Source organism: Erythranthe guttata, chromosome 10, assembly GCF_056151865.1.
Source record: "Erythranthe guttata isolate IM_541 chromosome 10, IM_541, whole genome shotgun sequence".
Lineage (NCBI taxonomy): Eukaryota > Viridiplantae > Streptophyta > Magnoliopsida > Lamiales > Phrymaceae > Erythranthe > Erythranthe guttata.
The window spans coordinates 14,429,497-14,445,319 of NC_142542.1; the positions used below are offsets into that span (position 1 = coordinate 14,429,497).

At 35.5% G+C, this 15,823-nt stretch overlaps 3 protein-coding genes across 3 annotated transcripts; 1 reads left to right on the plus strand and 2 right to left on the minus strand.

Annotated features, from left to right (window-relative positions):
- Positions 1 to 397: 397 nt before the first annotated feature.
- On the minus strand, positions 398 to 3,878 carry LOC148767629 (putative disease resistance RPP13-like protein 1). Its single transcript, XM_088824714.1, has 2 exons — positions 1,010 to 3,878; positions 398 to 465 (listed from the first exon to the last, which is right to left on the minus strand). The coding sequence occupies exons 1-2, from the start codon at positions 3,876 to 3,878 to the stop codon at positions 398 to 400; spliced, it is 2,937 nt and encodes a 978-aa protein (XP_088680840.1).
- A 150-nt stretch (positions 3,879 to 4,028) lies between these two features.
- LOC148767630 (putative WRKY transcription factor 46) lies at positions 4,029 to 10,852 on the plus strand. Its single transcript, XM_088824715.1, has 4 exons — positions 4,029 to 4,122; positions 10,077 to 10,311; positions 10,430 to 10,534; positions 10,690 to 10,852. The coding sequence occupies exons 1-4, from the start codon at positions 4,029 to 4,031 to the stop codon at positions 10,850 to 10,852; spliced, it is 597 nt and encodes a 198-aa protein (XP_088680841.1).
- Positions 10,853 to 11,946: 1,094 nt separating this feature from the next.
- LOC148767631 (putative disease resistance RPP13-like protein 1) lies at positions 11,947 to 15,427 on the minus strand. The gene is made up of 2 exons (XM_088824716.1): positions 12,559 to 15,427; positions 11,947 to 12,014 (listed from the first exon to the last, which is right to left on the minus strand). Exons 1-2 carry the CDS (start codon positions 15,425 to 15,427, stop codon positions 11,947 to 11,949), a joined length of 2,937 nt encoding a protein of 978 aa, XP_088680842.1.
- Positions 15,428 to 15,823: the final 396 nt, after the last annotated feature.

Here is a 15,823-nt window from a genome sequence, read left to right on the forward strand (position 1 = left end):
AGGTGCCTGTCTACAGAGAGAGAGAGAGGGCTTTCAAGGGCTCGTTATCTTTCTTATCTGGCACCGCGGTGGAAAATTACAGAAAGTGAGGTGTAGATCATCTTTTTTTTTTTTCTTCTCACCTGAAAACTGGGTGTGTAATTTAACAACTACATCTGACACAGTCACACGAGCACATCGATAAACACGGGAGAACAACAAAAATATGAGAGCCTAGCTAGAGCTGCTAAGATTCCAAAAAGCAATTAACATTGGAATAAAGAGTATTCATCTTGATATTTCATCTGCATACTCGAAAAGCTCAACAAAAGAATAATAAATCACAGAATTAAGGACAATTTCTAACCGAATATGAGTGAATAAAAATGAAAAATCTCATGTTTCCACAACATAAAAATCAAAATCCGGGTTCAGTAGGAGAGAAATCCTCAACTTCCACAACATCTGATAATGAGCTTTCAAAACCTGTGTCCAAGTTATCAAAGAAAACTAATCAGCAAAAGGTGTCATTTTTCATATATGGTTGAACTAAGAATGCTGGTAAATGAGCTATATTCACATTTTAAACTAAAAAATAAATCAATAGAAAGATATGATAATTACCTCCTTGCTTTTTGTCAGCAACAAAATCATATCATTAATTGCCGACACCAAATTCGGAACCAAAACTAGTGGTCGATCATAGAACTTAAATTGCAAGTCTATTACTGAATATACCTCTTACCTACATTCCAAATTTGGTCTTTACACATTTGAATCTAAAGCTTAGGGGTTATGATTCTCAAATATTCATTCGTCGAATCACATTACTGGACAACAATGTAAATAGCATGAGTTAAGTTAGGAACTACCTGTCCCAAAGATGACAGCCTAAGACTGATGCCCCCTTCACGTACACGCTATTCTCGGCTATCTGAAACACAAATAAACAAATCCAGTTGGACTAATCATAAATTGCAAAGCAAATAAAAATTCAAATGGAGCACAAATGTCTTTCGCGTACAAATACCTCTAGTACGGTCCTCTGAATCTGGATTAACAATGCTTTTCATGCTAGGAGACTTGATAATATGCAGAGTCTGACCGTCAATAGTTATCTTCTCAACCCATTCAATCTTTTTATAATCCCTTTCGCCTACGCTGCACGTATGTTTGAGCTTATCACATCCTGAGATCACCAATTCTTTAAGAGATTTGGGCAAACCATCAATTGGCAATGAAAGAAGTTTGGGACAATTAACGATTGTTAGACATTCAAGTTTTGTATCGGTAAGCACCGGCAACTCCTTTAGCATTTGGCACTCATTGATTTCAAGAATACGAAGATTAGGGAAACGACTTTCACCGGAAACTACAGACATTCCCCAAGCAGTCATTTTCTTCATCTTTACTATCTTGAGAGACTCCAGACATAGTAATCCGGAAAACCGACTACTAACAGTGTCCAACATAGGCATCTCTTCAATGACAAGCGATTTAAGATTTTCCAGTATCCTCAATTCGTTCAGGACGGAGTTCTTCGTACAACGCATCAAGTGAATAACTGAAAGCTGGGGCAGAGTGCTCAACCAATTAGGAAACTTTTCACCATTATAATTTGCGATCACCAACTCCTTCACATTTTTATGGGGACAAAGACCGTCAAGAACTTCTTCACCATTTTTTACTGCGGCCTTCCATACAAATTCGATCTTGTCAAGGAATGGCTTCGTGTGTAGGCTAGCTTCCTTTGCATCATCATGACTAAGTACATACTCAAGATTTACAATGCAAATGGATCCTCTTAGCATATCCATGTCTTTAAGATGTTGAATACCATGATGAATTTTACTCTTTCCCACTATAAACGCAGACAACGTTTCAAGATTCACCAATTTACGAAACTCCAATGGCATGTTTTGTAGCATACGTGCACTAAAAATAAGATGCCGTAGAGTAACGACGTTCTTCATGTTCTTTGGCCACTGCTTAAGTCCATCACATTTCTCAAGCTTTAGTGTCTCTAAAGCGGTGAGCTGCCCAAACAAATCGGGCAACGCATAGAAAGGATTCCCAGAAAGATTGAGAAGGCGAAGACGCTTCATTTCAAAAATCGAATGGGGCACATTATCAATACCCATATTGCTCAAATCTATCACTCTTGCGTGCTTCATATCTAAAAGAAAATCAAACGAGACCTTGGTTGTGTCACTACTTTTGGATGACACTATCAGAGTCCGCAAGTTCTTCTTGTGTGAGTTTTTTGGCACCACATTATGCACAATCTTGCGGTCCACAAACATATGACGGGTTCCTTTTGGGAAGACGAATTCTTCTTTGCTTGTTTGTTCAACTTCGAAGACGAATTCTTCTTTGCTTGTTTGTTCAACTTCCCGGGAAAGGCAGATATCACCGGATATAAACCGGATCATGCTGTGAATCACATCATGGATTTTGTAAGATTCTTGCCCCTTCGAATTTTGGTTTATGGAGAGACGGAAGAAAGCGGCCGATAGCAACTTCTTGAAGTAACCGCAAGCAACATCTTCCGGGCGCATCTTTCCCGTGGGAATTACTAAACCTTCTGCCATCCAGAGTAAAACCAATTCATTCATTGTGAATTCGTGAGAACTCGGAAAAAATGAACTATAAACCAAGCATGCTTTTAGCTCTAATGGAAGTTGAAAATAGCCAAGTGCTAACACCGGGAAGATTTGATTTTTAATCTCTGCCAAGTGCCATAAATCGCAGCTCAAAACGTACTCCCACTCGGTACGACCACGCTTGTAGCGGAGCATTGTACCAATAGTCGTCGCTATGAGAGGAAGCCCTTTGCACTTTTTTGCTATTTCCATCCGAATAGGCTCCAAGTGTAAGTCGTCTATATGCACTCGGTTCTTGATAATTAGTGAGCAATATTCATCGGTTAAGTCCTTCAAAACGATTGAAGGGGCGGTGCCGACAATTTGGGACACGGCCGTACTAGGAGTGGTAACCAAGACCTTGCTTCCTTTTAACCCGAACATGAACGGAGAAAACAATTGGGCCCAGTCCTCATAGTTTTCACTCCAATAATCATCCAAAACCAATAAAAACTTGTTCCCATGAATCAATTTCTGAAGTTTCATTTGAATGGAATCAATGTTCGATAACTCACATCTTTCTCCTAAGGCAGACTCTATTATAGACCTTGTGATGCTGATGATATCAAAATTTATACCCACAGAGGTCCACATCTTCAAATCAAATTTATCACCAAGTCTAACATCATCACCGTAAGCAATTTGTGCTACAGTTGTCTTTCCAATTCCGGCCATACCCACAATAGGTATGACAGAAACATCATCTCCCTCGTCGGCCAACAATGTATCAACAATATGTTTAATTTCTATGTCTCGTCCAACCACACGCATCTTGTCCACCACAGAACTGTAAGGCCTAGATTCTAAAACCTTCTTGGACCTCTCATTATTGTAAAGCGACTCAATATTTCTTTCAATTTTTTCCAACTTCTTCACTCGATTTGCTACTTTAGTGGCCAACTTTGAATCGAAAGTCGAAAGAAGCATGTTTCTTACCTCCGTTTCTCCTTCATTGGAGGAATTTTCAGAGAGCTTGGCTCTGTATTTTAGAACATCCAAATAAATTCCATCGAGCAAATCGTCGGTAGAGTACACGACTGAAACCGCAAATTCCAGTAAAACCTTCCATGCCTTTTCGTTAGAGGAAGTCCATCTAATTTCTTCCATGCTATCCAACATAGCTCTTATCTTCTCAATCTTTCTTTGCAGCTCCATTGTCGATTTATCAATATTCCAAACTGCAGAGAACTGCTTCGCAGCTTGACTTGCGAATTTCTGCCCTAGTATTCGGAGTGGAGTTTGTAGAAGAGGATTCATTTTTCTGCTGGTTGCGAATATGAACAAACACTAGCTTTGCTTTATTTTTAGTGAAAAGAAAGCAAAGACAAGAAAACATAAAACAAGAAGGAAACGGCTCTGTCTCTGTTTTGTACAAACTTTTTTTTTTTTTTTTAAGCAAACACCACAATGGTGCCACAGTACAGAGATTCAGGTTTCTCAGATGCGCTAATCCCGGCACCGAGGTGCCTGTCTACAGAGAAAGCTTCATTCAACCACCCAGGTGCGCTTCTCTTGCACCCTCGTGGAACATTACTGAAAGTCGTGTTTTTCTGTCGGATTACATAAATTGAATTTCTTTTTCTCATCCGGTAATTCTTTTTCTCTTATATATATGTCATATGTGTGTGTGGTTTAGTGTATTTTTAGTTTCTTATTTACAAAAGCATTTGTATCCCCATTCACTAGTGCGATGCAAGGGATCAATTTTCTTTTTCTTTTCTTTTTTTAATTCTTTTTTGAATAAAATAAAATTAACAAAAACTTTTAACAGTTGATATATAATATAATATATACCAAAAACATTAAAAATAAAAATTCCATTTTAGTTAATTTGAAGTTATCTTGGTCACGGACCTTCCAGAAAAACAAGTCCCATATATAATTTGAAGTTATTTTTTTACATTGTTTCTAAATTACTTTAAACTAATTTTAAAAAAAAAATCAAAATAATTAACGTATATGGAAAGCAATATAGTTAAATTACATGGAACATCAATATAGTGATTAAATTGTTATCCAAATTCTTGAAATGTGAAGTGTTGACCATATTTAGGGGTGGAAATCGGGCGGAATAGATTGGAAATGGCTTTTTCCGAAAAAATCCATTATAATTTTTAAATGCCTCGAAATTGGCGGAATTTCGGAAATTTCAAAAATTGTATTACTTTATAATCTCTTGAAACAAATTTGGACATAAAGAGAATTTACACAATGTCTTCACTCTTTTTCGGAATTCTATAGCGAAATACATGAAAATCCAAAAACTAATTTACCAAAATTGCAATAAATAGAACCATATGTAGAAAAAATAAAAGTTCATTACAAATAAGTCCATCAAGGAATACTTATTCACTAAGGGGTCCACACACAAAAAAAAAATTTGCCAAAAAATCATGACATTGTCCAGAGGTCTGTAAAAGACTAAAATACCCCCTCACATTTTAATATGCTCTAATTTCATCATTTTTATTTAATTTAACCTCAATTTCACCCCAAATTTCTCAAATTATTCAATTTTGAGTACAATTTCGTTCGTCGCCGCCGTTGACTATTTTTTTTTCTCCTCCTTTTTTCGCCGGTTTTCGGCGTTGACTCTTTCGATTGTTTTTCTTTTTCGTTTTATTGTTATTTTTCTTCTTTCTGCCTGCGGTTAACGCCGGTCTCCGGCGGTGTTGACTTTTTTTTTTTTTTTTTTTTTTTTTTTTTTTATTTGATTTTTTTTCTTCAATATATTTTTGCTTGTTTAAATAAATAGTAATATTGTTGTCGTTTATAGTCATATTAACTATATTACTGTTACTCTGTTGCACAGTAATATTTACACAACAAAAATCACTAATATTGTGTAATAGAGTAATATTAATATGTTGTTCGTTCAACATAAGTAAACATAATAAAAAGCCAAAATAATTAATATTGATGTGGTTGAAAGTAATATTATTGTCATCCACAGTAATATTAATGTAACAACACTAATATTACCGTCAACCATAGTAATATTATTGTGTTTTTAGTTATAATACAATAGTAGACAATAATATTATTAAGTTAATCTGTCAACAACTCAAACAAAACAAAAAATCCAAAAGATTATATTTATGTGGTTGTCAGTAATATTATTGTGTTAATTTTACAGCCAACGACAGTAATATAATTACGTTGACTTGTCGAAAAATCAAACAAAAAAACCCGATAAAATAATAATATTGTTGTGGTTGACAGTAATTGTACTATCAACGACAGAACAACTACTGTCACCGACAGTATAATTACTGTTATTGATAGTACAACTACGGTCCATGTTCAGCGGCAAGCGTAAAAAAAAGGGAAACAATTTAGGGAAAAAAATATTAAAAAAGTTAACGCCGGAAACCGGCACCAGAATAAAAAATTGAGAAAAAATAAGTTCAAAAAAAGAAAAGGTCGAAATTGGATTTTTGTGGTCAAAATTGATTAAGTTGAAGTTAATTTGGGGTTACAATTAGTAATTGGTTTTAATACATTATTTCGCATTTATTTATAATACATATTTAAGGGATAAAATTGGCGAAAGAGATATAACCCTTGAACCTAGAATAATAAAAATGGTTGGTCAGGAACTTTGCATAAAAACACTAAAAAAAAAGGGTAAATTACAACCACACCCCTCAGGTATGCTTAAATAATTTTAAGGTCCTTATGGTATCGATAATTACATTCACCCCTGAAACGTAGTTAGAAACTCTAATGGGATAAGGCATTGGATACATTATTCCGATAGGGTTATAACGGACTATTACTTTTAGCTAGTGGTGGAGATAACAATAGAGTTATGGGGTGACATAGCTCCCCCAACATTTATTAAGTCACTCATAACTATTTGTTGTCTCCACCACTTCCTGAAACCAAATAGTCCGTTAGAACTATATCGTAATAACGTATCCAATGCATTATCCCATTAGAGTTTATAACTATGTTTCAAGGGGGGAGTGTAATTATCGATACCACAAGGACCATAAAGTTATTTAAGCATACCTCAGGGATATGGGGTAATTTACCCTAAAAACAACAATATACAACACATGGTTTTTGATATAAGAAAAAATGCAACAGATAGTTCTGAAGCTAATTTTTTTTTTTCAAGGTTTTTAGTTTATTTGACCCTTATTCAAAATTTTCATATAAAATATAACATACATTATATTATGGAATTACAAAAATAAATCAGAAAATTATATTATATATTTCGAAAAACAATAAAAATAATTGTAACTAAAGTCGTCGGGAATCGAAATTTTTGGTAGTTTTATATAAAATTCCAAATCCGTGCCAAAAATGTACGGTTTTAAATTTGGATATTTTTTAATCGGAATCTGTGGAATTCCAAAATTGCATTCCGACACCCCTAACTACATTGCATTTTTTCTTTTTCTTTTTCTTTTATTTTATTTTATGAGATATATGTATGATGATGTTTTTTTTTGGTATGTCTCGTGATTTTAAAATTATTAAAATATATTATTGAAATGATGTATAATGATGTTAATTTTAAATGTATTAAAAATCCCCATACTAGCTTATCATCGAATCAAGTTAATCAACTGCTGAATTTTTAGTGCATTAAATATTAAAACAATTAATATGGATCATGCAATTAATTCGCTAAATTTAATATTATCCATTTGTCCATTCTTTTATTTTATAATAAAACTTATTTATTATTTGAAATTTGAAATATATATATATTAACATTGTATATTAATGTACATTTTGGTAGAATTTTATACATAATGTATAAAATAATATATTTTTTGAGTTAACTACGGATAATTTAATTTAAACTTAATAATTTATTCATATCTTGAATATTCTATTATCAACATATATTATTTCCTCTCCATGTACCATATGTCGTTCTACTTTCTCTGTTCTTGGCTTCTTCGGACGATTTGAGAGTCAAACGCCACCAAATGGCATACTTTGACAGTAAGACGGCTCATTCGCCGATGACCGTTGTATCCCAGAGTATAAATGTTTGTTGTAGAGATGGAGAGAGATGGTTCATGTTTTTCCTTCATTTTTTGTCTTCACTCTTCTATGAGTGAGCGATACAGTCTTAGTGATGGGTAAAACGGAGAGTTTTGAGTGTGTCTGAGAGAATTTTTTTAAGTTTTAGGCTGGTGAGTCAGATCTAGATTTCTGGGTTGACAGTAATATTACTGTAACAATAGTAATATTGCCATAAATCACAGTAATATTATTGTGCTTACAGTAATATTTCAATAACAGACATTAATATTATTATGTTACTCCGTCAATAACTCAAACAAAATAAAAAACCCAAAAAAATAATAATATTGATGTGGTTGACAATAATATTATTGTGTTTACAGTTATTTTACTGTCCGACAGTAATATAATTACGTCGACTTGTCAACAAATCAAAAAAAATTAAAAAAATAATAATAATAACAAAAATAATAATAATAATATTGTGTTTGACTCTAATTGTACTGTCAACGGCAGTACAATTACATATATGTATTGTCAACGTCAGTACAATTACGTTAATGTACTGTCAGTGACAATATAATTACGTTAATTTACAGCCAGTGACAGTATAATTACAGTCTGTTAATGACTGCACAATTACCGTCAACGTTTAGCGGCCGGCGGAAAAAAAAAACCACTAAAAAAAGTCAATGCCAGAAACCAGCGGCGAAAAAAATAGACCAGAGAAAAAAAATATCGAAAAAGTCAATGCCGGAAACCGGCAGCAGAAAAACAGACCATAAAAAGAAAAGAAAATCGTAAAGTCAACGCCGGAAACCAGCGGCAAAAAATAATTTCTGAATTTTTTTTTTAAAAAAAAAAGGTCAAAATTGGATTTTTGTGGTCCAAATTGATTAAATTGGAGTTACAATTAAAAATTGGGTGTAAAGGCTTGGGGGTAATTTTGTTATATACATTAATTTTTCATTTATTTATAAAAAATATTAAAGGGATGGGCTTATTGGCGAAAAAGATATAGCCCTAAACCTCGAGCTCATCGAGTTATTTTTTTTTTTGGCTCAAGCTCGAGTCCATTTTGCCGAGCTCGAGTCCATCTTCCTGTTTTGGCCAGATCAAGCTCGAGCTCGAGCTCATCGAGTTATTTTTTTTTTGGCTCAAGCTCGAGCTCGAGCTCATTTAGGTTTTTTTTAATTATTTATTTTTTTATTAAAAAAAATATTTATAGTAAAATGAAAAAAATTATAAAAAAATAATAAACTGTAGTTATATTGTTTTTAATTTTTATATATTATAATATTTTATCTTATTATGAATTATCTAAGTAATATAGATTTGTTTATGTTTGAATACTATAAATACTTATTATTAAAAACTATTTACTATTTAACTAATAATTAATATATATATATGTAAATTAAAAAAAAAAAAAAAAAAAAAACCCAGCTCGCGAGTTGTTGAACAACTAAAATTGGGCTCGAGCTTGTGCTTGTCCGAAGCTCGAACTCATGAGCTCGAGCTCGAGGTCAAAAAACCCAAGCTCGAGTTCGAGCCTTTGTCGAGTCGGCTCGGCTCGTTTACCACCCCTAACCGCCACACAGGTAGAAGTGAAATCAAAGAAATCTCTTTCTCCTCCACTGTTGCCTGCTGCCATTATTTTCTATTTTATGTTTTGTTCGTACGAATCAACCGGGCACCAAGCCTTGCGCGGTGCTTCATCACTAGTATATATATAGAGGTAAGAGGTGATATGACTCCCCGAACATTTTTTAAATGCTTATTACTTTATATAAGATTTATAAATTTTTATCATGGTAGCATTAACGCCCCGCGGAAAAAAAATATAGTGCACATCGGTCCCCAGGACATGAAATCTTGACTCCAGTAATTGTTTGAGGGGTGTGGATGTAATTATCAATACTAGAGGGACCTTAGAGTTATTTTAACATACCTTAGGGGTGTAGGTGTAATTTACCCTAAATATAATCACGCATATAAATTATAGGGTAAATTACGAAAATCCCCTGGATTTGGGCTAAATTACGAAAAATACCCCAAATATCCGTAATTACCAAAATTTCGTCGACATTTGTTTCAATAGTACATTTTTGCACAAAATGGGTACAAACTAGAGAACATTTCTCGGAATCAAGAAGATTTTGCTTAATTTGACACCATAAAAGATGAACGTGTACGAAGATTTATAGTCGAGGGGGTTGGTTGTAATTATCCAAATATGAGAAGAGAGTGTCGTAATTTGACCTTACTTAAGAGGTGGCCCTAATTTAGTCTAATAATAATAATCTATTTTTTATAAAGAATTGGTTTAAAGTTTACATATGTGGTGTCAGATCTACAAAACTCTTTCTAAATTGTCAAAAATAGCTAATTCAGTTACAAACTTGTGGTCTTCTCTATTTCTTTGAACATATAAAAATATGTTTGAATCTTTCAATGTCGTGACAGGTATAAGAATGGCGAGCGTATCTTCTTCTTCTTCAGAGGAATACAAGAAACTCGTAAACGAGATTACCAAAGGGAAAGAAAAAGTGAAACATCTAAAAGAATCTTCTTCCAAAATCGGAGATAGTGTTTTAGAGAGTAAGTTGGTCTCGTACGAGGAGGCTCTATCCCTTCTTAAACTATTTGCTCCACAAGGACAATGTCAGTACAACGTTGTGTCATCCTCATCAGACGAAAGGTGATTAATATTTTTACTAAAAAAAATTTATCATAAATGTATAAAATCCAAGGTGGTTGTTCTTCACTCTTCGAAATTTTCATCGATTAGCATATATTTTGTTCGGGTCTCTTTGCAGCGCACGGGTGACAGTGAGACCTAAGGTACCATCCGAAGAATTCGACGATGGATACAGTTGGAGGAAGTACGGCCGAGAATATATATTTGCTCCCCTTCTCACAAGGTGACGAATATGTATGCATGCTACTTGATCTAATCTACTTCTTTGTGCTCAATATACTACGGTCTCTCCCTTTCAAAATAATACACGTGTCTTTTAAGGTTTTTACACACACATGTTAAGAAATGATCGTTAAATATTTTTTTCTGAATGTGCAGAACCTATTACAGATGTATAAATCATGTGAGGGAAGGTTGTATGGCTATGAAAGAAGTGCGTATGTCAGCATATGAGCCGAATGCAGTTGATATCACATACAGAGGGAAGCATACATGCCTGAGGTCGGCACATGTACCACTCGAACAAGTCCTCGGGATTTGACTCTCAAAAATGGACCCTCACCGGACAAGTACTTCGTTTATGCTTTTATTACAACATAGGATTGAAGAAAAAATCTACTCCATTCATTGGGTGATCAAAGTTTTAGAGAACGATCGAGCTTGCGTTTTGACTAATGTACTCGGGGAGTTGTTTTTTGATAGTAGAGTTAGGAACGCTATTATATCCGGGCTTGCAATGCGATGAAATCGCTCGAGTTGTTTAACAGAATGGACTTTCATTGTTCGAAAGCATGAATTGAGTGGGGTCCACAAAAATTGGCCAGAGATCGAGCATTATGCTTGTGTGGTTAATCTTCTTGCAAAATTTTGATTTTCGGTGTTCTTTGTTTTTTTTTTTCAAGGATGAAATTTGAATTGATTTGGTTTTCCAGTTCAAATGTTAAGGATTGATTTTTTTCCAAAAGTACTAATTACGACCGTATTCGTCTGATCTCCACCCCTATGTAATAATCAAGTTACGGGAAATGAATATCTGAAATGATGTTTCAAACTACCATTATTTGCTTTTTTAGACTATTCGGAACGCATTACACAAAATAAGAGTATGAGAAATAATTAACCAAAGAATTTAAGATATTTATTAAGGCACCTAGGTGCAATAACACGGCACTGCGGTGCCACACTACAGAGAATTAGGTTGCAACCTAAGCATCCGGGTGCGCTTAAACGGCACCGAGGTGCCTGTCTACAGAGAGAGAGAGAGAGGGCTTTCAAGGGCTCGTTATCTTTCTTATCTGGCACCGCGGTGGAAAATTACAGAAAGTGAGGTGTAGATCATCTTTTTTTTTTTTCTTCTCACCTGAAAACTGGGTGTGTAATTTAACAACTACATCTGACACAGTCACACGAGCACATCGATAAACACGGGAGAACAACAAAAATATGAGAGCCTAGCTAGAGCTGCTAAGATTCCAAAAAGCAATTAACATTGGAATAAAGAGTATTCATCTTGATATTTCATCTGCATACTCGAAAAGCTCAACAAAAGAATAATAAATCACAGAATTAAGGACAATTTCTAACCGAATATGAGTGAATAAAAATGAAAAATCTCATGTTTCCACAACATAAAAATCAAAATCCGGGTTCAGTAGGAGAGAAATCCTCAACTTCCACAACATCTGATAATGAGCTTTCAAAACCTGTGTCCAAGTTATCAAAGAAAACTAATCAGCAAAAGGTGTCATTTTTCATATATGGTTGAACTAAGAATGCTGGTAAATGAGCTATATTCACATTTTAAACTAAAAAATAAATCAATAGAAAGATATGATAATTACCTCCTTGCTTTTTGTCAGCAACAAAATCATATCATTAATTGCCGACACCAAATTCGGAACCAAAACTAGTGGTCGATCATAGAACTTAAATTGCAAGTCTATTACTGAATATACCTCTTACCTACATTCCAAATTTGGTCTTTACACATTTGAATCTAAAGCTTAGGGGTTATGATTCTCAAATATTCATTCGTCGAATCACATTACTGGACAACAATGTAAATAGCATGAGTTAAGTTAGGAACTACCTGTCCCAAAGATGACAGCCTAAGACTGATGCCCCCTTCACGTACACGCTATTCTCGGCTATCTGAAACACAAATAAACAAATCCAGTTGGACTAATCATAAATTGCAAAGCAAATAAAAATTCAAATGGAGCACAAATGTCTTTCGCGTACAAATACCTCTAGTACGGTCCTCTGAATCTGGATTAACAATGCTTTTCATGCTAGGAGACTTGATAATATGCAGAGTCTGACCGTCAATAGTTATCTTCTCAACCCATTCAATCTTTTTATAATCCCTTTCGCCTACGCTGCACGTATGTTTGAGCTTATCACATCCTGAGATCACCAATTCTTTAAGAGATTTGGGCAAACCATCAATTGGCAATGAAAGAAGTTTGGGACAATTAACGATTGTTAGACATTCAAGTTTTGTATCGGTAAGCACCGGCAACTCCTTTAGCATTTGGCACTCATTGATTTCAAGAATACGAAGATTAGGGAAACGACTTTCACCGGAAACTACAGACATTCCCCAAGCAGTCATTTTCTTCATCTTTACTATCTTGAGAGACTCCAGACATAGTAATCCGGAAAACCGACTACTAACAGTGTCCAACATAGGCATCTCTTCAATGACAAGCGATTTAAGATTTTCCAGTATCCTCAATTCGTTCAGGACGGAGTTCTTCGTACAACGCATCAAGTGAATAACTGAAAGCTGGGGCAGAGTGCTCAACCAATTAGGAAACTTTTCACCATTATAATTTGCGATCACCAACTCCTTCACATTTTTATGGGGACAAAGACCGTCAAGAACTTCTTCACCATTTTTTACTGCGGCCTTCCATACAAATTCGATCTTGTCAAGGAATGGCTTCGTGTGTAGGCTAGCTTCCTTTGCATCATCATGACTAAGTACATACTCAAGATTTACAATGCAAATGGATCCTCTTAGCATATCCATGTCTTTAAGATGTTGAATACCATGATGAATTTTACTCTTTCCCACTATAAACGCAGACAACGTTTCAAGATTCACCAATTTACGAAACTCCAATGGCATGTTTTGTAGCATACGTGCACTAAAAATAAGATGCCGTAGAGTAACGACGTTCTTCATGTTCTTTGGCCACTGCTTAAGTCCATCACATTTCTCAAGCTTTAGTGTCTCTAAAGCGGTGAGCTGCCCAAACAAATCGGGCAACGCATAGAAAGGATTCCCAGAAAGATTGAGAAGGCGAAGACGCTTCATTTCAAAAATCGAATGGGGCACATTATCAATACCCATATTGCTCAAATCTATCACTCTTGCGTGCTTCATATCTAAAAGAAAATCAAACGAGACATTGGTTGTGTCACTACTTTTGGATGACACTATCAGAGTCCGCAAGTTCTTCTTGTGTGAGTTTTTTGGCACCACATTATGCACAATCTTGCGGTCCACAAACATATGACGGGTTCCTTTTGGGAAGACGAATTCTTCTTTGCTTGTTTGTTCAACTTCGAAGACGAATTCTTCTTTGCTTGTTTGTTCAACTTCCCGGGAAAGGCAGATATCACCGGATATAAACCGGATCATGCTGTGAATCACATCATGGATTTTGTAAGATTCTTGCCCCTTCGAATTTTGGTTTATGGAGAGACGGAAGAAAGCGGCCGATAGCAACTTCTTGAAGTAACCGCAAGCAACATCTTCCGGGCGCATCTTTCCCGTGGGAATTACTAAACCTTCTGCCATCCAGAGTAAAACCAATTCATTCATTGTGAATTCGTGAGAACTCGGAAAAAATGAACTATAAACCAAGCATGCTTTTAGCTCTAATGGAAGTTGAAAATAGCCAAGTGCTAACACCGGGAAGATTTGATTTTTAATCTCTGCCAAGTGCCATAAATCGCAGCTCAAAACGTACTCCCACTCGGTACGACCACGCTTGTAGCGGAGCATTGTACCAATAGTCGTCGCTATGAGAGGAAGCCCTTTGCACTTTTTTGCTATTTCCATCCGAATAGGCTCCAAGTGTAAGTCGTCTATATGCACTCGGTTCTTGATAATTAGTGAGCAATATTCATCGGTTAAGTCCTTCAAAACGATTGAAGGGGCGGTGCCGACAATTTGGGACACGGCCGTACTAGGAGTGGTAACCAAGACCTTGCTTCCTTTTAACCCGAACATGAACGGAGAAAACAATTGGGCCCAGTCCTCATAGTTTTCACTCCAATAATCATCCAAAACCAATAAAAACTTGTTCCCATGAATCAATTTCTGAAGTTTCATTTGAATGGAATCAATGTTCGATAACTCACATCTTTCTCCTAAGGCAGACTCTATTATAGACCTTGTGATGCTGATGATATCAAAATTTATACCCACAGAGGTCCACATCTTCAAATCAAATTTATCACCAAGTCTAACATCATCACCGTAAGCAATTTGTGCTACAGTTGTCTTTCCAATTCCGGCCATACCCACAATAGGTATGACAGAAACATCATCTCCCTCGTCGGCCAACAATGTATCAACAATATGTTTAATTTCTATGTCTCGTCCAACCACACGCATCTTGTCCACCACAGAACTGTAAGGCCTAGATTCTAAAACCTTCTTGGACCTCTCATTATTGTAAAGCGACTCAATATTTCTTTCAATTTTTTCCAACTTCTTCACTCGATTTGCTACTTTAGTGGCCAACTTTGAATCGAAAGTCGAAAGAAGCATGTTTCTTACCTCCGTTTCTCCTTCATTGGAGGAATTTTCAGAGAGCTTGGCTCTGTATTTTAGAACATCCAAATAAATTCCATCGAGCAAATCGTCGGTAGAGTACACGACTGAAACCGCAAATTCCAGTAAAACCTTCCATGCCTTTTCGTTAGAGGAAGTCCATCTAATTTCTTCCATGCTATCCAACATAGCTCTTATCTTCTCAATCTTTCTTTGCAGCTCCATTGTCGATTTATCAATATTCCAAACTGCAGAGAACTGCTTCGCAGCTTGACTTGCGAATTTCTGCCCTAGTATTCGGAGTGGAGTTTGTAGAAGAGGATTCATTTTTCTGCTGGTTGCGAATATGAACAAACACTAGCTTTGCTTTATTTTTAGTGAAAAGAAAGCAAAGACAAGAAAACATAAAACAAGAAGGAAACGGCTCTGTCTCTGTTTTGTACAAACTTTTTTTTTTTTTTTTAAGCAAACACCACAATGGTGCCACAGTACAGAGATTCAGGTTTCTCAGATGCGCTAATCCCGGCACCGAGGTGCCTGTCTACAGAGAAAGCTTCATTCGACCACCCAGGTGCGCTTCTCTTGCACCCTCGTGGAACATTACTGAAAGTCGTGTTTTTCTGTCGGATTACATAAATTGAATTTCTTTTTCTCATCCGGTAATTCTTTTTCTCTTATATATATGTCATATGTGTGTGTGGTTTAGTGTATTTTTAGTTTCTT